Below are 23,377 nucleotides of genomic sequence, written 5' to 3' on the forward strand. Positions count from 1 at the left end.
ATATATAATATTTCTTTCAATGTCTACAACATAACATTTTTGCAAATAAAGAGAAAAAAAGCGTCTTCTAAGGACAGCGCGAAAACAGTAAATAAGGAAAAATAGCCAACTCTTTCCTATTAGTGGAAACGGCAACACGTGGGTTTCGTACGATTAGGAAGAAGGGGAGGTTTTGGGTGTGATGGCGGGTGTCGCCTATGAATTTGGACACCCTCATAGTGAATTTTTTTTTGGGGGGGGGGTAAGATTTTTTTTTTTTAGATATTAGAGTTAGGGTATAGTTAGTGTGCAATGTAAACTGTCTCCAGGTGGAAAACCAGAGAAGTGAAAGACCTCCTGTTTTCAGGCCTGCAGGGTTTATCCCTGTGGTTTTCTCCTCTGTCTTTGTACTGGCAAAAATAATTTCTGGGACATTTTATTGTAACAACTGATTGTTTTCTCGTTTTAGTTATAGTAGTATTTTTAAATGGCTGTACAAATTTAAAAGAAAAAACAAACACCACATGTGTTGGCTGCATTTTTAGATAAATAGTTGTATATAACTTTATTGTTTACAAAATGTATGCATAAGTTTTCAAAATGTACAATTCATATTTGCATTTGAAGTTGTGAAAATAATTTACTAAACATGTTTGTGGTTTTTACAGTAAAAAAAATAAAACTACTACTAGGATTTTATGTTTTTTATGTGATTTCAGATCAGTTGTGTTAATACAGTATGTTAATGAAAAAATAACTGTAAATTCAGACACGTGAGGTTGAAAAGAATGATGCCAAGCAAGGCAAGGTAAAAAATAAAATAAAACAATTTGAAGGTGAAATACAAATTTAAAATCTTGTTCATGACAGTGTAATTTTTTTTCCAAAAGCGAAACTTAAGTTAGACCTTTCCTTGTAAATGAACCGCCCCATGTTGTGTTGCTTTCTGGATTTTATACGTATTGGGCTATATATTTATTTATTATACAGGCTGTACAGTGCATAAACTCAAAATTCACATGTTTTATGTAACTGAATGTTTAACTATGTGGTCTACATAACATGTGTATACTTACTGCATTTGAATCATTTTAACCATATGTAAAACCTGCATATGTGTTTTGTTTTTTTAAAAAAAGCTTTGATTTTGCCACCCCATTTGATTTCCATGCCACCCTCATGCCACCCTGAGACAATTTCTCTAGATGCGCTCCTGACGCTTTTTTAAAAGGAGCTACAACAGCAGGTCATTCCATGTGGCGGTTATGACAGATTTTTTACACTAGACACGCTTCCTGACACAACCCGAAAGGGATTTGTGCCAACTCCTGTGATGAAACTGGGAATCTTTCGCTTATTTGCAAATGTGTTAAACCACTATTTTATTATCCGACAGTTTTAAACATTTCATCTGTCCCTGACAAATGCCACCCATTACATAATAAAGACAAGCTAAAACTACCACTGAAATAACAAAAAACACAATTAAAAAAATTTGAAGCACTTAAACTAAAATGAGGAAACCCACACTGGTGACTAACCTGTGTTTAAGTGAACTGGAAGACAAAAATTATATAAATAATATAAATTAAAACTGATAAACTGTGATCATATTCTGAAATTTGACGTTGAAGAAAAGCAGAAAGTATAAGGGTGAATGTTAAAATCCTAAATAAGATTTACCAAACTAAGTCTGACCTCTTAAGAGTGAGGATTGGTTTGGATGTAAATAGCTGTTATAGTGAAAGCTTGGAAAGCTTTTAGCTTTCTGGAAAAAATGTGGATCTTGGTGCAGTCCAAAAGGACTTAATTACCACCTGATGAAAAGTATCATTTAGGCACAAGTCGAAACCTCCTGAGTAAATCACTGATGTGTGTAACTGATATGAAAGCCATTATATGAAAACAATAATAAAAAATACTTTATTTATATAAAAATCTAGGAAATTACTGTGTTACAGCAGTCAGAATATGAAAAAATAACTTTTATGTATCTGTTTTGTTCTAGCTTTCATTATATTCTCTTCAAATGCTATTTTCTTTGCTAGATAATGAAAGTTGGTTTGTATTTGCAGTTTTAGTTATAAAGGTTTAAACAAGAAAATTAGTATATTTCCACAAACCTTCTATTTTTTCATTAATTTGTAAATGTCACTTTAAGTTTTCAGTTTCTACAAAAAAAGGAAAAGTGTTTTTTAAATGGAGATCTTATCTCAGTAACATGACCAAAAGTATGTAGACATCTCCTACTGTCTTTCCTTTATTCTTAGGATTCTTGTTAATAGAAGTGTAAGAACTGCTTGTTTTTCCTGATAGTAAAGAAGAAGACAACACTCATGGGAACACGCCTGTCACAGGAGATGAGCAAAACTATCAATTTACAACCTGACAACCAATAAAAATTGTGCATTTGCCCTGGGCTTCAGTAAATAGTTTTACAGTTTGGTGAGGAAGAACCTGACAAGCTTGCATGGAGCCCTGACGTCACCCTCATTCATGCCTCCAAGATAAACTAAAGCAGCAGATGTGATCGACACCTTATCAGCCAGTATCAGTGCTCCACGTCACTGATGGTCTTGTGACTGATAAATTCCCCGCTGCTGTGATCATATGTTCACAAACCTTTGGACACGTAGTGTTTGATGTGAAGCGTAACCGCAGTCTTCTTTCCTCAGCGGACAGTCGGCATGTCTCAGCAGGAAAAGCACTGGTTTATTAATCAGGGCTGCATTCCACTTAGGGGAGGTCCTCCTACTGTGCATGTCTACTCATTGTCATGGTGTACTGGGGAAGTAAATGCACATGAGTCATTATGGTGTCACTTATTACACAGGTGTTTCTTTTCTTTGGTCAAGGGTCAACATGTGTACAATAAATAATGTGTAAGGCGAAGACAAAAGACAGCAGATAAAGAGAAAATTGAAATCAGTTGACTTTAAATGTAAGTTATATGCTGAAACTTGTGTGTGTATATATATATATATATATATATATATGCACATTTTTGGAGGAATAGTCCGAAAAGTTATCCATCCATCCATTCCCTACCCGCCACTTATCCAACCTAAAGTAGCGGGTAGGGGTTGGAACCTATCTGTTGTGATGGGAGACACCTCTGAGGTGGATGAGAATCTTGTGGGATACACAAGCTGCTGCTGGCCAACCAATCAGAGATAGCGGTGATTGCAAAGGAGCAGAAGACAGCAGCTGTGATAGATTTGGCAATAGCAGCTGACAGCAGCATTAGATAGAAGGGATATGAGATAATCAAGAATTCCCAGTGGCTCAAGGAACAACTGGAAGGTAAAATCAAAGCGTCCCACTGGTAACAGGAGCTGGAATCATGGCTCCAACAGTCTCTGGGAACAACATCAGAGGTCTCTGTCCAGGAAGGTGCAGCCGAACCATCAAATCCTCAAACATCCAGGCCTCTGGAGGAGGACCAAAACTTAAACAAGAAACACTGTGTTACCAAATATTTTTTTGCAAATGCAGAAAATCATAATTAATTAGATTTACTGTATCATCACACAACCAAGGGTCTGTGAGGAGGACAGCAACATTTGTGAGGGGGATAAAAGAAACCTTGTGTGGAGCAAGACACAGTAAAAGTGTAGCTGTCACGCTTGGTCCTCATGCTTCAATTGTGCAATCAAAAGTTCCTCAAACTGACATGTGGAGGACATTTTGCACCTTGAAACTTTGGTGTACCCAAATCCATGTTTGATTATACAGAAACCTACCTTAAAATGTGAGCAAAAGACATAAAAATAATAGACACTACACAGTCCTGATGCTGGGCGACCAGGACGTACTCCTGTACTGAATCAAAACACACGTGGATAAGGTTTGAAAATGTGGACGTTTACCTATGTTTAGTTTATTTATATAGCACATTTAATTACAACAGTAGTGTTGGCTAAAGTGCTGTACAAAGATACAAATTACACAGTAAGATGACTTAAAACATTGATATCAAGTAACAAGTATCAAATAACATCAATGCCAAATAACAGATAGCAGAGAAAATATATAGTCAACAAATCCCAGGAAACAATCACGCAGATCTGTAAGACTCGGCTCAGAGCCTGTTGGTTTCCACTGACAACATCAAACTTGAAAATAGGCAATAAATAAATAATGTGTATTTATTTTAAAGGCTACGTAACTTCTTGAAACAGGTGGGTTGTGTTTTTTGTTTCCAGCAAATGCTACTCAGTTCTGTTTTCAGGAATAGCAGTTTTTAGACACAACAGCAGAGAAGAGTATGAGGGCTCTGGTTTGGTCTTCTATGAATTTGTACTCAAGATTACACTGAACTATTTGTTCCTGTGGTTGGCTGTGTTGTCAGTGACCTTGCATCTTCATTTGGGAGGCTATTTGAGGTGGCTGTCATGTGGTCGAGCTCCTGGAGGACAGCAAAGAGTGCAGCAGGATGCCTGTGGCTACAGAAACGTTGAGAGACTCGATGCCAGGCACCAGCTCCCTGCCCGCTGGGATGGTGAGAAGTGTCTGACACATGGAGAGCAGCTCCTTGGAGAGTCCTTCTCCCTCTCCTCCCATCAGCAGCAACGTGGGTTTGGTCATTTTAAAGTCTGAACACTTGGTGATGGGCATCTGAGACACTTCTGCTTCATGTCCCACTGTGCCAACCACCTGCCAGCCCTGCTCCATCTTCAGCTTCAACATCTCTGCAAGGTTTTCATATCCATACACCCCCATCACCTCCATAATGCCCGAGCTCGCCTTGCTGACCACTGGAGACAGCGGGCAGGTGTAGCGAAGACTGCTGGCGACTCTGTCCACCCCGAGGAAATAAGCAGAGCGCAGGATGGCGCCGAGGTTCATGGGGTCGTGGATTCTCTCCAGAACGAGCCACAGTGGGGCATCTTTCCTGCTGGGTGCAGAGTCCTCGGTGAGGTAGCTCAGGGGACTGGCAAGCAGGCACACTCCCTGATGGACTCCCCCATTGGACATCTTGTCCAGCTCCTTCCTGCTGACCCGATGGACTCGAACTCCTCGCAGATGAGCCTCCTCGCACACCTTCAACACAGACGCCCTGTAAGATGCCTCGCCATCTTTTACAAACAGCTTACGGACCCTCCTCCTTCCCTGAGTGAGAGCCAAGAAGCAGGGAGCAACGCCAAAAACAACCTCGCAGTCCTTAGATTTGGCTTCAGGTGCAGGTTTCTGCTTCACCTGCCTCTCCCTCTCTGCAGGGAAATCTTCCAAGCACAGTTTCCTGAGTTCAGGTGACACTCTGAAGTCATCTCCCCTCATCTGCTTCTGCAGCAGTGAGATATCACTTTTAAACACTTTTCTCTGAGTTGACCCCTCATGCTGCTGCCCTTCTGCAGGCTTGTGCTGGACCCTGGAGCGCCCCCTCGCTACAGGGCTGACCTTGCTGTCCTTCGGGCTCAGGTGTGAAGCTGTTACGTGGTAAAAGGCAACCTGGGAGGCTGATAAAGGTGCGTGAAATCTTCTGTTTAATACAAGCAGCAACCTGTGCTGATGTGCAATAAATCCAGCCATATCCAGCAAGGGGCAGCCTCTGCACTGGAGAAACTCGAATCAGCTTCCCGAGAAGTCCATCAATCCACAGATGTGTCAGAGACCTTCACTGATAATCTGTCACGAGGAGTTAAAGAACCAACTTCCTATCTCAGCAAACATGCTTGTAGCCTTTACGCACATGTGCAATCCAGTCTCAGCAAGCAGCGGATATTATGACCTGACGTGGAGTCATTTACCCTACAAAATAAAAGCCTGAGACTGCTAGTCTGATGACAGGCGTCACCCAAAGCTGGAAGTGTATGGAATTAAAATAATACATTTCGCATAAATAACATTTTTCTTACGGGGTCAAGTCTGACATGTACTTTTGTTGCTGTTGTAATATTTAGTTTCATTTTCGTACTGGTCATTAAACGTCTATTTCTATGGATAAACTGTTATTTAATTACTTTTCTGTTGTATTATCTATTTGATTTTATTTGTATAATTTTATCGTTATTGCATGTTTTGCTTTGCTTTAATTTTAATCAGTATATTTTTCTATATGTTTTATTTCCCAACTTCCCAACTGTGACAAATATTTTAAAAAAGACAAAAATCAAAAAGAAAGAATTAGGGTGGGGCCAATAGCTTTTTCACAGCACTGTATAGCTGTAAGATTCCTTTGTTACAGCTTGTTACAGCTTCCTTTGTTAATAATTAAGTTAAACGCAAAAAAAAAAAATAAATTAAACGAATAACAATAGCTTGTAGCTATCTTTTTAGCTAGCTTTTATAGCACTCTAGCTCTAGCTTTTATTTTGAAATGTCTGTCTGTGGTGTCGACTGTAGGCACGTGACAAATGTGACGCCATGGTAAAACTGACGTCTGCCTGGGTGTGCGCGATGGCGTAATTTCCGGGAAGTAAAAGTCTAGCAACACGGAAGCGTAGGAAAGAAAACAAATAATCGTTTAAATTTGTTTCGAGCAGAAGTCGGAGCTGACGCCTCTTCGCGCCGTATTCGCCGTCTGGACCCCCGTCTCCACCGCACACGGTGAGATTTAACCGCCGGCCTCACGCTGTGGTGGGGTTACCTGTTGGTTTTTGTCGCCCTGCCAGAGGGGGAGAACAACCGAGCTAAACAAGGCTGGATTTAGACTTCAGGCCTTTGGTCACATAACTGACTGCTGAGTAACCGTCCAGTAAACAGGGGCTCGTGACAGCCTGAGACGGCTTTAGAAACACGTTTATATGTGTAGAAAATGTCGCTGTAAGTTTGTTTAGAGTGGGGGTTTTATTTGTACGGAAGGCAGAGAAGTTCAAATAGAAATCCCCCATCTCGTATTCTCACATCCACCAAATGACCAAATGTCAGGCATTTATTTATCAATTTATTGACACAGTAATGATGAAAAGCGATTTTAATAATTAATAATGTGTTTGTAAGCCGATGGAGTGAGCACAGGCTCAGGTTTGAGTCAGGATTATGATGTCTGATATTTCAGGCTTAAAATAACCATTAATGTCCACTGTTATTGGTGTAAGTTTTAGTATTTTTAATTTTAATTATTTATATATTTACTTGGGGGGGGGGGGGGGCTGGTGATCAGAATAGACACCACAATATAAACACAGGAGTTTGTGAAGGGAGCTGATTCATAGTCATGTGGTCATCTCAGGTCTCAGGAAATGTGGAACAAAGCCTCACCAGGCTCACCGAGACTAAAACTGCAGACTCCATTGTCCATATTTAGTTACTTTTAATTTTCCCCGTTCTAATTTAAAATTTTTATTAATCTTTTGTTTTTGTCACCTGTTTTTGTTACCTTGACCCACATGCATTTATTTTAACTCCATGTGTGACAGAGAAGCTCATCAGAGAAGAAGGGAAATCCTTGACATTTTTTGTTTTGTGGAAGACTGTTACCTGTTGATCAACTGATTGATTAGAAGATAGATAGATAGATAGATAGATAGATAGATAGATAGATAGATTAATCTCACTTTATAACTGAAGGTAGAGGGTACTTTTAATGGTTCCTGTTGTTTCTTACTCAATCGCCACATCATATGGCTACTGATCCCAGAGGACTGCAGGAATATAAAAAAGGAGCCATAACTGATATTTGTTTGACCAAATTTGATCCTCTGCTTATATCCACATCCAGATGGATTTCCTGTTTGGAAGGAGGAAGACTCCGGAGGAGATGCTGAGGCAGAATCAGCGGGCACTCAACCGAGCCATGCGAGAACTGGACCGGGAGCGAATGAAGCTGGAGCAGCAGGAGAAGAAGATCATCGCTGACATAAAGAAAATGGCCAAACAGGGACAAATGGTGAGGCCGTGGGGCTTGTGAGCAGAGTTTCGTTTGTACCGGAAGAATGTTCACAGTGATTTTATCGTTTCGGTCTTTGCAGGATGCCGTCAAGATCATGGCCAAAGATTTAGTGCGCACTAGGCGCTACGTTAAGAAGTTCATCATGATGAAAGCCAACATTCAGGCAGTTAGCCTGAAGATACAGACATTGAAGTCCAACAACAGTATGGCGCAGGCGATGAAAGGCGTCACCAAAGCCATGGCCACCATGAACAGACAGGTCCGATAACCAGCAAACATTCTGTGATCCAGCTTTTAAAAAATAGTAATGCACCGTGCTCAACATGCTGACAGACTCTCATTTATTCATCCCATCCCCACAGCTGAAACTGCCTCAGATCCAAAAGATCATGATGGAGTTTGAGCGACAGAGTGAAATCATGGACATGAAGGAAGAGATGATGAACGACGCCATCGACGACGCCATGGGAGACGAGGATGATGAGGAGGAGAGGTGAGGGATTCTCAGAGCATCGGAACATGATCAGACCAAAGTACTGAGCTGTTCAGTCTCTTAATCTTGGATCTCAGGTGTTTTCAGTCTCAATGCCACAGGTGTATAAATCAATCACCCAGGCCTGTGATTTATTTTTACAAATATTTGTGAAACAAAGAGCTCAATGATTTCCAGCGTGGTACTGTAATAGGATGCCAGCATGGCACCAAGTCATGTGTTTAGGAACCACAGCAACTCAACCAAAAAATGAAGCTACAGAGCGGGTCTAGAAGTTGCCAACGTTCTGCTGAGTTCATAACTGTAGAGCTCCAAACTTCCTCTAGCATTAACATCAGCACATAAACTGTGGGCGGGGAGCTTCCTGACAATGGATTTCCAAGGCCAGGAAGCTCCTGTAGTTGTGATCTTTCTTAAATTTTTAAAACATTAAAAACAAAACTAATAAAATATGAGAAAAGTGTAATGTTGGACAACTATAATTTGGAATAGACAGTTTAAAAGAAGGGTGCTAGTATATCAACAGCAGTATAGTACAGCATTTAAATCAAAGTATAAGATAAATTATGTGGAAGTAGAACCTTTACATCTTTTAATTTTATCATATTTCCCATCATCTTTCGCAGCTGTGTAAAAATGAAGCTACAATAAGCAATTTAGCTGCTAATTTACATCCGTAGTGCCCGCCCCGACAGGTAGCATGAAACGAAGCTGACAGATATATAACAGAACACACTTACGGACAAAAGACAAATATGAGCTAAAAGTGATCACAGATCTGGTGTGTTTCAGCTCTAGAACACTCTTTTATTCTATTTTTTTTTAAAGTTTTGTTTGTTTGTTTGTTTGTTTTATTGACAGTAGTGAGATACCCTCTCTGGTGGCCCTGCTGTCCTTTGATTTGATTAGATGATTTATTAAACAGTCTTCTTTAAAATCATTTAAAGAAGAAGTTTATCTGGCACCCAATATCAATACGACTGGCAGACTTCTGATTTACCCTCCATGTCTGTGCTTCCTACACAGCGACGCCATTGTGTCCCAAGTGCTGGACGAGCTGGGTCTGAACCTGTCCGATGAACTGTCAAGTAAGGAAAAAAAAACCCTTTTACGTTTTTTTTCTTTGACTCTCTGGATATTTTCTTTTAACGCCCCGTGTTTATTTCAGGCTTGCCGAGCACTGGCGGAAGCCTGTCGGTGGCAGGAGGGAAGAAGGCGGAGCCTCAGGCGACCCTGGCCGACGCAGACGCAGACCTGGAGGAGCGTCTGAATAACCTTCGGAGAGATTGAGCGCTGTGGCGAAGCCTTTAATACAAACATACTCGAATCTCTGTGTCTAGATTCTATTGGAAGTAGAGCCAGCGGTACGCTGGTTTGTTGCAGCAGAACTGGGGTGTATGACAAAGGTGTATGGCTTTCTGTTTGAGGTGTTTTCTCATTATGTGTAATATGTATTTTATCCAAAAAAAAAAAGCAAAAGGGTCATTATCCTTCATAGGTTTGGCAAATTGTTGCCTCATTTACGACTTTGCCAAATGACACAAGCTGACTTTATGTCACAGTCTGTAAATACTAACTCCTCCAGGCATGACGTTTTCACAAATTAAATTAACACTAATTATAAAAATGTTTAAGGAAATCCAAACAAAAGCTGGTAATATCACAGAAAATGACATTTTATATGGGTGACGTGAAGTTTTTCTTTTTTTTTTTTTTTTTGTACATGAGGCTGTTTTGGTGTTTGTATCACCATAATCATAATAATAATACACTTGTAGCCTTTTTTTTTTTTATTGTTTAGTAGATGGAATCTGCGGTTTGTCAGGGTTTACCTGAAGATGCTGTGCAGGAAGTTGAAATATCGGCATCTTTTGCAGCTGCATTCACAGATTTTACAGATTATATTTGGAAAAAAAGGTGAGGTCAGCTGACTTGGCACTCTTAAGATTTATTTCACCAAAATGTTAATAAAGAGTCAGTGGTGTTTATTTTTGACAAACTGTCCTGTTTTTTTTTTTCTCTATTCAATAAACATTTTTTCCAGATTTAAATAACTGGCTGTGTGATCAGAGTGTTATTTTTAGCAGATTCACCCTGACCATCTCAGACAAAATTCCAGGGGAAAGATAAACTTCTTAATGTGAATTAAATCACTGCTGTTATTCGTTTATTTCAATTATTCAGTTTTCTGAAAAACTGCTTGAGATAGGCTTTCAATATCTGCTACCAAGGTTCTATGAATATGTGTAGTTAGTTTAGAGAACTGAGAATAAGTCTGAAGTCTTGAGCCACGCATCATTTCTTTATATTTTCCTCAGCCAGGCTGATGGGGTATGTGCGTCACCCCACTGGGACACCTTAATTTGTGAAGGCGATAACTCAAGAAGGAAGTCACTTAGGATTTTCAAATTGATACCACAGGTGCATCTACTACAAATCTTGGACAAGTTCGAATCTCACTGAGCTTGATGGCAAGGACAGAAAAAGCTTTCTGAAAATCATGTGAATGTGATAACTTGAGAACAAGGCAATGTAGGATTTTGAAACTGATACTATAAGTGTGTCTGCTGGGACATTGAGAGGCAGCACTGGTGGTTGCCAGTATTTTTTAAGGTGTTCTTCAGCACCAGTTCTCCAGGCCTTTCTCGATGTCTTTTAAAGTTTTTATTTGGACATTGGCTGCTTTTTCACTCATTTTCCATCCAGTCCTTGTACCTGATCAATTGCAGAGGAATGTTTCTTCTTATGTTCACCCACTTAACACTGACCTATGAACCATGCAAGCATAAAAAAAAGTCTCCTGATTCAGTGTTTACACAAAACACACAACAAAGAACCGGTTTTAAGTTGTATATTTAGGTACTTTGTTACTAGCAGTCATAAGATCAAAGACTTTGGTCCCATTTCTTTAGCTGAATCTACAAAGTGCCAGAAACAACAGTTTGAGTGATATAACATTTTATACCAACAAGGTGATTCCCAAAGAGCTACCAGCTGAAAACCTGGCATATCTGGGCATGGTGTGCAGCGTGTCTGTAAGAACAATGAGGAAAGTGGACAAGCGGCGCACAAAAGATGAAGTGGAAGGCCTAAAAATATCTGGCAGATAAAGGGAAAAATCCACCTGATGCCGGACCTGAGAGATGAATCTGACCCTTCAGTTGATCCATCTACTCCAAGGGAGAAAAGGCAGATTACACAAGAACTGGGCTCAAAATCAGCAGGTCGTCTTACAGAGCGATTTTAAATATCTGAAGTTTTAGTCCAGAGTGAGGTACAACTGTGAGTCTACAGTCATCTCTGAAACACGGTGGAGGCTCTGTGGTGGTTTGGGGATGAATTTCAGACAGTGGCGTTATAGATCTTGTGAAAATTGATGGAATTAAGAAAAGTACAGTCATTTTTTGATCCATGCAATATCATCTAGAACAGCTTCATTTGTAAGCATGACAATCATCCCAAACACACTGCTGGTGCAGTAAAACGACCAGTCAGGGGTGGGATGATCATGAGAACGAACAGCCCAAAACTACATGGGAGGAGCTTGTTAATGACCTGTTAACACCTGGAAATTTTCAATTATACATCCTCTCTACTCCACAGTCATCAGGATCACAGGCACAGATAAAGCAGATGAGGCTGAAGTTGTACACAGTTAAATCTAAAGTTTTTGTGCTATGTATGGAAAAAATAGCTTTATGTATTTTTCATAAACAACCTCCTAGTGTACATTTGTACCCACTTCATCCCTATCAAATAACCACATCCACATATGATAGACATATTCATTTTATTCCAAAAAAAGTTTTACTTTCAAAACTGTCAATTTGTCAACTTACAATCATAGAACGATATTGATGTACTCAACACTTCCAACATTAAATAATAAAAAAATAACAGCAATGTTTTATGTACATTTGTTTATGAAAGCTATGTACAGAAAAACAACAGGAAAAAAAAACAAAACAAAAACTGACTTTGTATTTCCAGAATGTGCCGCATGTGCAGGTGCACACTGAGCAGCTGAAAGTATTGAAGCTGCAGAAAGCTGTTGCATCAAATGTAGAAGAGGCTGAGTGAACACAGCGAAGAGGAAAACCTGCAGAAACCAAACACTGCGACTGTGACTGAGATGAACTCGCAGAGGGAGAGACTAACTGGCAGCGTGTTAAAGAGCGCACACAGACTACAGCTAGAAAGCTTCATTTTCTAAAACGGCTCCCGTGAACGTCAGGAGTCTGATGCGTACACCTAAATCGTATATTTACTGGACACAAGCTATTTTTTTTTTGATTGGAAAAAGAGAAAAATCAAGATCAAAAATCAAACTTTGTTATTATCAGATCGGCCGAACTGAGCGGCCAAAGGTCATGCTTTCAAGACAGTATTTTTGTAGCCCAATGAGCAGAGATTATTCTCCATTTTGGGGCAAAGCCATGCTAATACCTTTTTATTTTTTATTATTTGGAAACGGCTAAAGAGAGTCCATGCATCTCACATAAAAAAGGAACTAACAGAAACAAAAGAAAACAAAAAAACAACAAAAACCAAAACCCCCCCCCAAAAAAAAACAAACCACCAACAACAAAAAAAAAGGGGACAGGTCACTGAATTCGACGCCAAGTTTACCACCCGAATAATTTCCTGTACCTTTGTTCTCAAACCCAATCATCTGATTGTTTACATTTTTCACCTTACACTGGATTGGCTCGATTATTTTATATATATATGCATATATATGAAATCATGCTGGCTCAAAACTCCCAATAATCACACCTAACATCGATAAAATCTTAATGCAGTCGTGTGCAATCGATATAGGCAATACACAGCACGACATTGATGCGGGGAGAACAGGCGCGGTGACACGACCCAAAGCGAAAAGGATGCAGCTGCATTGCTCACGAAGCTCTATTTTCAGTCAAAGTGGCTTTAAATCGTTCCCTCTACACGTATGCACAAGGATTAGAGCTCCTCAGCTTGTCCCTTAATACTACCGACCCCATATAACATGACAGAAACACCACATCTGTTTGATTAAGTCTACGGGTCTTTTTTACGTCTGTGGTGCAGATCCACCAAAAAAGTATCAGGACATGCATGCAACTCTTGGTAAATGTGTAATTATGAACAGCTGCTGACTTGAGGGCTGTAATCTTCTGGCATGGAGGGCTCAGCCTCTCTTTTAAGAGACCGAAAACATCAAGGACACCCTGCCCTGCAGATATCGTCCATCCTTTACCAAAACTCAGGAGAGCAAAAGCAACAGTGACAGTTAAACAAAGCGACTAGTGATGCGACTCCCTGCCACACCGGCAAATTTTTTTGTTTTGTTTTTTTAATCTGGGTGTGGAGCATCATCATAATCATCTTCTTCTCCCACCACTGCTGCTGTTTTTTAAGGGCTTCACTTCCTGCAGGTCCGGTGAGGCGTGTGTTTCTTGGGAACCTCAATGCGGCACCGGCTGCGGTCATCCAGCCAAGGCAGCTCAAAGTTCCTGGAGAGAAAACAACGGACAGTCGACCCTCAGTTCAAGAGTAAAGACGAGTGAAAATAACTGGAATGCTCCTGCTGCTTTTTCTCATTTTATATCATATATATGCTACACACAGAGTTACAATGACAGATGCTGATATTAAAAACAGCTTCAGGTTCTTATAAAAGCATCGGCGTATACCAAAACTTCAAACCTTTTGTTTACGAAGGCCAGACAATATAGTGGTAAAACTACAATATTTATTAGAGACTAAATGTTGAAAAGATGAGATATGTGAGTGAATTGCACATAAAACAGATGCTTAATGGCCTTATCAACATACCATCACTGAATAATAATATTAAACCCTCTGGTGTCTGTTCATTTTTCACTGGAGTGTGGTGAGTGGTGTCCTTTAGCAGCTTTATTAAAATATAATTTATTTATTTAAAGTTTGTTTGTTTTGTTTATAATAATTATTTAACCCTGGCTCAAAGGGAGCTTGTTTCAAACTGATGGGCTGCACCAAAGCCCAGTATAAGATAAATAAGGATATGTAACTGTTAATCATCAAAGCTACTGTGATAGTCCAAGGACAAAAAAAATATGGACTGCATTAGGTTCCATTTAAATCATTTTATCCCAGCTTTAAATGAATACAGGCCTGCAATAAATTACAGAAGAAATACAGCGGGGGAAGAGGTGGACTGTGAAAATGGCCTTCACTTCATTTGATGTTTTGTCTTAAATGAAACTCAGACTACACAAAGATTTTAGCTATGATGTTTGTTCAGTTAGAGACAAATTTCTGTTACCATGTGAGCCAAACAGGCAGGTTGAACAGCAGGTGAGTGGGGCTGCTGTGCTCACACAACCATATTAAGGATATATGGCCCTACTGACACAGAAACAAAGTAGTGCCTGAGCTTTAACCTCACAGAGAGCACTTGTACATATGCTGAGCTTATTATTGGAAGCTTTGGCCATATTTAAAGAGAATCCACCAATATTATTAACAGTTTGTATATTAATAAAGGAAAAGCCCAAAACAAAAAACTTTTAACTTACTGTTGTGAGAGTTTAGGCAGAGGCCGACCAAATGCAACCACAGGCAAGAAGGGAGTGATCACTATACTTTCAACTGGAAGAGAATTAAGAATTAAAATTAAGAATGAAGATCTCCTGGTTTGATTTAAGAATTACACTGCTCTAATACTGAAAATGTACCATCTTCGGTGTCGGGATAGAAGGACGACAACTCCGGCTCGGTCTCCTGGACAACTTTCTTCCTGTTCATGCGCTGCTGCAGACGCTGGAACATGCGCTGCTCTCTGATTCGCTGGATATCCCATCTAGAAACACGCAGGATTCGTTTACATGACAGGAAAAGTAAAGAGTGAGAGACAGGTGGTAGTGGGGCTGCTCAATTATGGCAAAAAATAAATAAATACATAAAAGAAATCACTATTTTGGTATGCAGATTGACATTATTTAATTTGATTTATATAAGCATTAAAAGCTCAACATTGCTGATAATATCACACCTTCAGCTTTCATTCATTAAAATGGGGTGGGGGATACTTTGGCATTCTTCAACAATGAGAGCAGAGCAGACCTTGATGTTTATTGATACTCTGGTCTTTAATCTTTAAATCCAGGGCTCAGTTTAAACCAAGTCTCTGAAAATTCTCATCAAAACTATTTAATAATCAAAATTTAAATAAAATTTATCCAATACAGGTTGTTGCAGTTCACTCCAGCACCCATACCGCTCAACACTCAACAAATATATTTGTTAAAATGTTAAACCAAGTTTAAGTCAGCGACCGGTACCTTTTCCTCCTCTTCTCATCCAACTCGAGCTTTGAGTGACGTTTCAAAAACACGCCGTCGTCTAGCGGCTTGAGGGGAAACAGAAGTGAATTGCGAGTTAAAAACTCATTTGGATCTGATGCGAGTTCATTTTAGGAGGTACAAGTTTCTTTTCAGATGAGTCTCTCACCTCAGGGGGATTAAAGGAGGAGTCTTCATTCAGCGGCTCTATTATATTTTCCCTCCAAGATGGGACTAGGAGGTGAACAGAAGCAGGGAGAAGAGTTTATTCATAGATATTTTGTTCAGGACACTTTGAAGGATAAAGTGATTGAAGGTGGGATATAGGTTAGGCTTACAAACAATCAGCATATCATGTACTACATGAGGAGTCCACTCACTGGCCACCTCTTCCTCCTTTTTCGGGGAAGTCTCACGCAGGGGGGACAGAGGAGGTTGGTTCCAGCAACACAGATACATCTCTGTCGTTGACATGAACGGGAGATCCTCCATCTGGCAGCTCAGTTCGGCCTCCTCTTTGCAAGGGAGCAAACCGTCCCTTTCTGCCCTCGCGGGAACAGTCTTCTCTGGGGTTTCCTTGCTGCGTAGCTCTCTCTGATTAGGAGAGCCAGGCTCAATTTCGGGCTTCTGCGGGCTCAACTTGGCACTTTTACCTCGAGATTTTTGCACTTTTGTATCACCAAAGCAAGATTTCCTAAAAATGAAAGACATAAAATGGAAATTGGCCTTTGGAAATGCAAGTGGTCTACATACAGTGCAGGCACCAAGTCTGCGGCATCTTATCTAACAGTATCAATTCCCCATTATTTCTGGATATTTAGGAAATAAATAATGGCAGTTTCCCTTTGGAGGACGGTTAAAATCTTTTTGGTCTTTCGTATGCAGAAAAATGTCACCTCATTTTCCTTTAATAACGTGGACAAAGTCTGAATAGACCAAATTATACAGAACATTTTTTCACTTTATTATGTGGAACAGGAACAAACACCTGTGCTGCCTCTGCTGGCGTTTATTGTACCTTTTATGACCTTTGCCACCCCGACTGAAGATGAGTGGCGTGGCTGGGTCAGGCTGTGGACTCTCGAGCTCCAGATCCCACATGTCCTCTTTGTCAGGGGTCCATGGCTCCAAGGGCTGGAAAAGGCGCTTATCACGGGGTGGGTCCTTCCTTGTGAGCTGAAGACGGCGCTCCATTCGCTCAATACGTGCAAGCAGCTGCAAAAGAAGGAAGACATAAGTGTGGAAAAAAAGCAACATTTCTGGGATAAAGAAGGAAAAAGTGATAGAAAACACATTAAGACGGGCCAAGACTTTAACCTACCGTCTCTTTGTCTGCTTTGAGCTCATCTATCTCCTTGTCCTTGGACTGGAGCTGTTGTTGCTGTTGTTCAATGAGGTCCAGCTGGAGGAGGAGAATCTGACGGAGGCAGTTGGCTTGAGTGTGAGGGTTGGCAGGGGTCTTCCTGATGTTCCTCCACTTACCCTCAGACGAGAGTTCGATGGATGCGGTGCCAAGCACTCCAGGCACAACCCCTTTCGCACTTTCATCAGCACCGGCATCCTTTGAGTTATTGTTCACAGCCATCTGAGGGTTTTCCATATTGTCAACAGAGAGGGGTTTACCTTTCACCAGGGTTCCCTCACCCCCCATTGGTCTGACAGGGGACAATATCCCCACAGGTTTAGTGTCTCCTTGAACTACCTCTGCAACAGTGGCAGCGAGGGCAACCTTGCTTGTCATGTAATTCTGGTCTAAGTCCTTTGATTTGATTGGGATCTCGCCCCTCTGCACGTCTTGAACATCTATAACAAAGTCGCAGGACTCCCTCTTGAGGCTCACGGGGCTAACGGTGACGACCCCAGCATCAGCGTGCTGCCTGAATCGCGTGTTTGGATACAGCGTGGACCTCAGAGTCATGGCGAACACAACGACGACTTTTCATCCTGAGATTCAACCAGCAGCAACTTCACATGTGAACTCGAAGCTACTGTCCTGCAAAAACAAAGGACAAATTCATCCGTCTGGCTCCTCCTGTGTGTTTATTTCATAGAGTACACAGTCTTTGCGCTTGGGGTAAAAAACATACACGGGCTTGTAACGGTTGGACAAATCAAAGAGGACTACTCGGTTAAACTGTGTATGATTTGGGGGCACATTTTACAAAAAAAAATGCTCGCCGGGTTTGAAAACTGAAGCTAAGCTATACTAGCACAGCAGTGCAAACACAGACACGCTGATTTGGTAACAAACTCGTGCGTTTGATGGGAATTTGACCCATAAATAATGCACCTGGGTCGACATTTCAGTGTGGAGGCTTCAAACAAGGACTCGGGAGTGGCTGTGTAGGACACTGGCATCAGCCATCTCCTCCATTTTGGTTCTCGCGGAATCACGAAAAAACAATAACAGCTAGCTAGGTGGCTAACGCTAGCCGGTTAGTTAAACGGACAAACCGCGCGCCCGCAGAGGGCCGGCTGTAACGTACGCATTGTGATATTCATAATTCACACGTACCTGCTTTTTACCAACACGCTTTTATGCGTTTTCAGCTTACATCGACTATTATTCAAGTCCACCTGCAACTGTCTTCGCGTTCCCTCCTCAAGACTTGTTTTAAAGCGCTGACTACTGCGCATGCGTAATTTGTTGGATGGCCATTTCTTATGTTTTGGAGGTTTCCATCGGAAGGACACCAGTAGGGGGCGCGAGAAAGCACAACGACGCTTTATACATGCATTAAACCAACATTAGATAATGAAATGGCGACATTTCGAGATCATTGTTAAACATTTTTCAAGTAAGTCGTTATAGACGCCCAGTCTGTATTATTTGGAAGTGCATTTAGTCAAAGAGTAACTACTCCCTTTAGAGCTGCCTGAAAGGTCCCCCTGGATATTTAAAAAATGCAACCGAGTGAAGCAACCGGAAACAACGACTGAAGGGGCGTGTTCTAGTGTTACGTTGGTGTCACGTAAGAGGCCAACGTGTTACGTCCGTGTCCGTGTTACGTCCGTGGTTGGACGTCTATTTTTCAAATTTGAGCTAATAGAAACACTATGGACTTACATGAGAACTGTCTTTTGTTAAAAACTTAAAAAAAAATAAAATTAAAATAATTCATTTAAAATGTAAATTACAAAATGAATATAGATTACAGTTGAACACCATTTTAAAAATTGTTTCTAACAGACAATGGTTATTACTTCGAGGTTCAAATATGTAAAATACATAAGAAATTCCTGTCAGCAGATAGGCTGCTTTTTGCAAACGGGCATCATACAGAGCAAAGAGTAGAAAAAATGTCTAAAACAGAGCTTTCAGAATACTCTGAAGCCTGAGTTTTTGACCCACATGATTACCTACACAATTCAGCTTTTACACCACTCTGCATTAGTTATTATTAATCTCTGGCTCTCTTCCACAGCGTTTCTTTGTCCTGTCTTCCTCCTCTCACCCCTAACTGGTCGCACTAGTTGGCTGCCCCTTTCCTGAGCCTTGTTCTGCTGGAGGTTTCTTCCTGTTAAAGGGAAGTTTTTCCTTCCCACTGTTGCCAAAGCGCTTGCTCACAGGAAATCGTCTGATTTTTGTGTTTTTTTCTGTTTTCTCTGTATTATTGTAGCATCTGTACCCTACAATATAAAGTGCCTCGAGGCAACTGTTCTTGTGATTTGGCGTTATAGAATTTTTTTTTAAATGAAACTGAATTAACCATCTTAATATGTGAAAGCATCCACCCTATATATGATAGTAATGGGTCTTCTTTAATCTATAATTTCAGTGTCACTGTGTGAGGGTCGCAGTAGCTGAGGCTAAGCTGTTTTGTGAGAGGAGCAGTAGGTGTCATTACTTTGGAGAAAGTGTCATAGAGCAGAGGTTTCTCATTTTACGATAAGCATCAGTCAAACATCTTCACCGTATTTTCAACATGCTTTAATTTTCACATTGTCACTTTTTCATTAGTTTAATGGCCCACGCATTTTCCCATTTAAAGTTTATTACGTCCCTCTTTATCAGTAGTCACCTGTGTGTGTATGTGTTTCATTAATGACTTAATGTGTTGGAACTAAACTGTTTTTGTAGCTTTGGCTCATATTATCTCAGTGGAAACTATAAAAGCCCATTTTCTGAAAGCAACACATCGTAGTAAGCAGTCTACAAATTTCTCTGGAAATTTTCCCCTCTGCCTGCTTTAAAGACGTTTTATTCAAAGGTGAGAAAATATACTTGAATGGATTTCATGTAACTGCTCACACACTTGGTTTGAGCTGCAGAATATGCTCACCTTTCCTCCAGGTTGCTTAAAGTTGTTGAACTAAGTGTAGACCTTTCTCCAACAATCTGTGTTTTTGCTTTCAGGTCATCATGAAGGCTTTGTTGTTCAAACTTCTGATCATCTGCCTGCTGGGAGCCCTGCATGCAAAACCAGAAGAGATGGCGTAAGTCTCATTGTATGCTTTACATGCTTGTTTCCCCTGAACATACTGAGTGATAATTGGATTTAACGGCAACATTTATAAGACAAGGCTGCTCAAACTTCCAATGATTTTAAAACTTTTTAACTTGCATTTAATTTATATATTTAATTTTAGGGAATTTTATAACATTGAATGCTTATAAATTAAACTTTGGGGTGAACTGTAGACTGTGTACAGTCTACAGTTTTGCTGTTCTATAGGACAGTGAGGTTCGGATACAGCAAAACTCATATTTAGCTTGACTTAAAATGTAAAAGTTGGGATTAATAAAAGCAAAAAAGATATGATTGTAAAATTGTAAAAATATTCACACATGTTTGTGTTTGCGGAGGAAAATAAATGTAAAGGCTTATAGTGGGGGATTATTTATCACAATATAGTGCATGGCAGGTCACAGCTGTGAAGACAAATCTTAAATGTTAGAAAATATTCTGATAAAAAAACATCTTAAATTGGAATTTATACTTTTAATTGACTTGTGGGTTAAACATTTTAATGAATACAGTCTGAACGTGACAGTGTGGGGTAGAAATGGGTTACTGTGGGGGGTACTTCAATCACAAAAGATTGGAAACCTTGCCTCAGTGCAGCAGGAAGTCCTTTTATCTGCATAATGAGCTTGAATTTAATATAATTATTTAAATGGCTTCCAAACTTTTCTCCGTGTGCTTAGCTGACTATTTTTCCCCCAGTATGTCAACACAATTTATAATAGCGTGACTCCTTAAATACATAATAATAAGTACTTTATACCACATTTTATTATATCGTTGATAATTCAATTAAAATCAGTTCAGATTTATTTATATAGTGCGAAATCACACGAACAGTTTCCTCAAGGTGCTTTGAATTGTAAGGTAAAAACCTCACAATAATACAAGAAAAACGGAGAAAACCTAACAATCATATGACAAGGAAGCTATCAGGGTCCATATTCTGCTGCTATAATACAGTACACTGTAATAATGTGGCTGATGTGGACAAGTTAAATGGCTAATTGGTTAAAACTACAATTTTTATGATTAGTTGAGCCGCTTATTAAGCAAATGTACAAAAAGGAAAATCCTCTGCTTCTTGGATGTGAGGATTTGACTCTTGGTCAGATAGAATTACACGTCTGGAAATCTTTTCATAATTTTCTTTAACTTTAGCAATCAAAAGGTTGAACAAATAACCAAAAAAATATAACAATAACAAAAGTCATCTCGAGGTGCCAAATAGTGTGAGACAAAGTTCCTGCAATATTAGAGAAAAAGCAGGCGATCCCTTGTGAGCAGAGCTTGGTGACAGTGGGGAAGAAGAATGTGTATCCAAAACTGGGGAAATTCACTTGTTTGAGCAGCAGAAGGATCAGGAAGTGAATTGCAGATATATTAGAAAAATAAATATGTTTCTACTAAGCACAAATGGTTGTATATATATATATATATAGGGAAGAGCTCTGTTTGGATTATAAGTAGAGGTGGGCAGATCGATCCAAATATCGATCATACCAGTGCTAGTACTGGTATTGGACTGATACTAGCACGAGAGGATCGACACTGTCGCGTCTATTTTATTTATAGCCTACAGCACAGTTAAACAACAGAAGTTGACCCAAAGGGATTTAGAGACAGGCAGATTTACAGGTCTCTAAAAACAAAACCAGCTTCAAAGTACATGAAAAGCTCAAAGGTGTTACTGGTGTCAGCAACACTGACTCTGTATTTACTCGGTATCAGTTTGATACCAAAATTTCCAGTATCACAAAGCACTAATAATAAGATACTATTAAGTCTTTAAGATATGACAGGATCTGACTACTATTGAGTGTGAGGAGAGGGAAATAATATGATTTTTATATTTGTGTCTTTGTTGCCTCTCAGTGAAGACGAGCAGAACCTGAGGAAGAGGTACGCTGAGTCTACCATCGCCAGCGAATTCAGCAAAATCATGGATTCAATGGTGCAGAAAAACTTTATCAAGTTCCTGCTCAGCCAAAGGCAGAAGAAAACCAAGTGAGTCAGTGAATGAAGCACCAGATTAAAAGCAGAACAAAACAACAGATTTATTTGATTGAGAGGTATTTTCTGTTCTCTCAGGCCTGCTGATGCTGGGAAGGATTTAGAGGAACATCAGTACAACGACTTGCTGAAGCTCAGCCTGCAGGAGAAGCAGGGGAGAAACATTTAGGTGTGCTTAAACTTATTGACGTGCAGAGGCACTTCCTGTATTATTTTCAAATGATGATGATGCACAGAAAATTTGAATATCTGGTTAGAAATAAGCATAATTCTATAATAAACATAACAAGGCTCAATGTCCCAGAGCCTCGTGTCTTCATGAGGACACAGGGCTCTGGGACATTTGAAGCAGCGTTTTCTCTCTATTTTGTGACAGAACAATGAATTAATTAAAAATAAAATCCAAAATCAATTTACTTTGCTGTGTTTAATATAAATAATCTGTCACACTGTTCTCAGGCTGTGAGGATCCAGAAGGATGCAGTGGCACTGTGGAGACATCATCTCAACTCTTCTTCATCTTTAACTCTGTGATGGACAATCTGTAGGTCTACTAGTGTAAAACTGTGAATATTTGTCCCGTGCAAAGGCTCCATTTGTGTAACGCAGTCTTCACATAAATGAATAAAGTTATTATCTAAAAATCACTGAATTGTACTTCTCAGAGTCTTTGAACCTGAAATACTGGAGATACTATAACTATAACACCCTGATAACTGTTGCTCCGTTTCAAAATAATTATAGTCCTAAATCAATCAACACACTACTAATATCACGCTGTAACACTTTACACTGCAAAACCTGTCACCCAACACCCGCTGATTGTTTTTTTTCCCCACGTTATTCAATAAATTTTATTTTTTCTGTTTTATTAAATGTCATATATTTTATTTTCTATGTTCATTAAAACATCATTAAAAATAAATATGTGTGTGTGAACTTGAAATAAAGCTGGTAATCTGTATCTGTATGGTGTATTCTTTCTACATATCATTATATGTATTGTATTGCTTTTAGAGTTTTACTTATTTAGGCTCCTTATTTTTTTATTTTTATTATTTTGTTATTTAATTAAGCTTATTTTTAATTTTGTGTTTTATGTTGTTCAGATATATGTCTATATAGCTGCTCCTTTAATTTTTCTAATGCTATTTTTAAGGTTTTGTCTGCTGTAACAGCCAGAAATTCTTAATTTATAAGAATTTCTAATAAATAAAATTAATTCTTCAAAAATAGAATATAAAGGGATCTCATGATGCTAAGAAGCAATTATTATTTGCTG

The 23,377-nt window shown here is 39.6% G+C and overlaps 4 protein-coding genes across 5 annotated transcripts; 2 read left to right on the forward strand and 2 right to left on the reverse strand.

Annotated features, from left to right (window-relative positions):
• Nucleotides 1–3,822: 3,822 nt before the first annotated feature.
• mrm1 (mitochondrial rRNA methyltransferase 1 homolog (S. cerevisiae)) lies at nucleotides 3,823–5,696 on the reverse strand. Its single transcript, XM_084937136.1, has one exon. The coding sequence runs from the start codon at nucleotides 5,509–5,511 to the stop codon at nucleotides 4,372–4,374; it is 1,140 nt and encodes a 379-aa protein (XP_084793262.1). The 5' UTR covers nucleotides 5,512–5,696; the 3' UTR covers nucleotides 3,823–4,371.
• A 666-nt stretch (nucleotides 5,697–6,362) lies between these two features.
• chmp2a (charged multivesicular body protein 2A) lies at nucleotides 6,363–10,360 on the forward strand. Its single transcript, XM_084937139.1, has 6 exons — nucleotides 6,363–6,528; nucleotides 7,643–7,810; nucleotides 7,893–8,072; nucleotides 8,176–8,306; nucleotides 9,333–9,394; nucleotides 9,475–10,360. Exons 2-6 carry the CDS (start codon nucleotides 7,643–7,645, stop codon nucleotides 9,594–9,596), a joined length of 663 nt encoding a protein of 220 aa, XP_084793265.1. The 5' UTR covers nucleotides 6,363–6,528; the 3' UTR covers nucleotides 9,597–10,360.
• A 1,719-nt stretch (nucleotides 10,361–12,079) lies between these two features.
• On the reverse strand, nucleotides 12,080–18,508 carry msl1b (MSL complex subunit 1b). 2 transcript variants are annotated; one of them, XM_084937138.1, is made up of 9 exons: nucleotides 18,132–18,508; nucleotides 16,938–17,609; nucleotides 16,635–16,831; nucleotides 15,997–16,310; nucleotides 15,786–15,850; nucleotides 15,617–15,684; nucleotides 15,011–15,135; nucleotides 14,852–14,924; nucleotides 12,080–13,804 (listed from the first exon to the last, which is right to left on the reverse strand). In XM_084937138.1, exons 2-9 carry the CDS (start codon nucleotides 17,532–17,534, stop codon nucleotides 13,714–13,716), a joined length of 1,530 nt encoding a protein of 509 aa, XP_084793264.1. In that variant the 5' UTR covers nucleotides 17,535–17,609; nucleotides 18,132–18,508; the 3' UTR covers nucleotides 12,080–13,713. The 2 variants fall into 2 exon arrangements, with proteins under 2 accessions (XP_084793264.1, XP_084793263.1); XM_084937137.1 differs by having other exon boundaries at nucleotides 15,955–16,310.
• A 57-nt stretch (nucleotides 18,509–18,565) lies between these two features.
• On the forward strand, nucleotides 18,566–23,059 carry gip (gastric inhibitory polypeptide). Its single transcript, XM_084937140.1, has 5 exons — nucleotides 18,566–19,827; nucleotides 19,974–20,053; nucleotides 21,958–22,089; nucleotides 22,174–22,264; nucleotides 22,555–23,059. Exons 2-4 carry the CDS (start codon nucleotides 19,980–19,982, stop codon nucleotides 22,262–22,264), a joined length of 297 nt encoding a protein of 98 aa, XP_084793266.1. The 5' UTR covers nucleotides 18,566–19,827; nucleotides 19,974–19,979; the 3' UTR covers nucleotides 22,555–23,059.
• The last annotated feature ends 318 nt before the right edge of the window (nucleotides 23,060–23,377 follow it).

This window comes from Perissodus microlepis, chromosome 8 (assembly GCF_051167445.1).
Source record: "Perissodus microlepis isolate ML-2025 ecotype Zambia chromosome 8, ASM5116744v1, whole genome shotgun sequence".
Lineage (NCBI taxonomy): Eukaryota > Metazoa > Chordata > Actinopteri > Cichliformes > Cichlidae > Perissodus > Perissodus microlepis.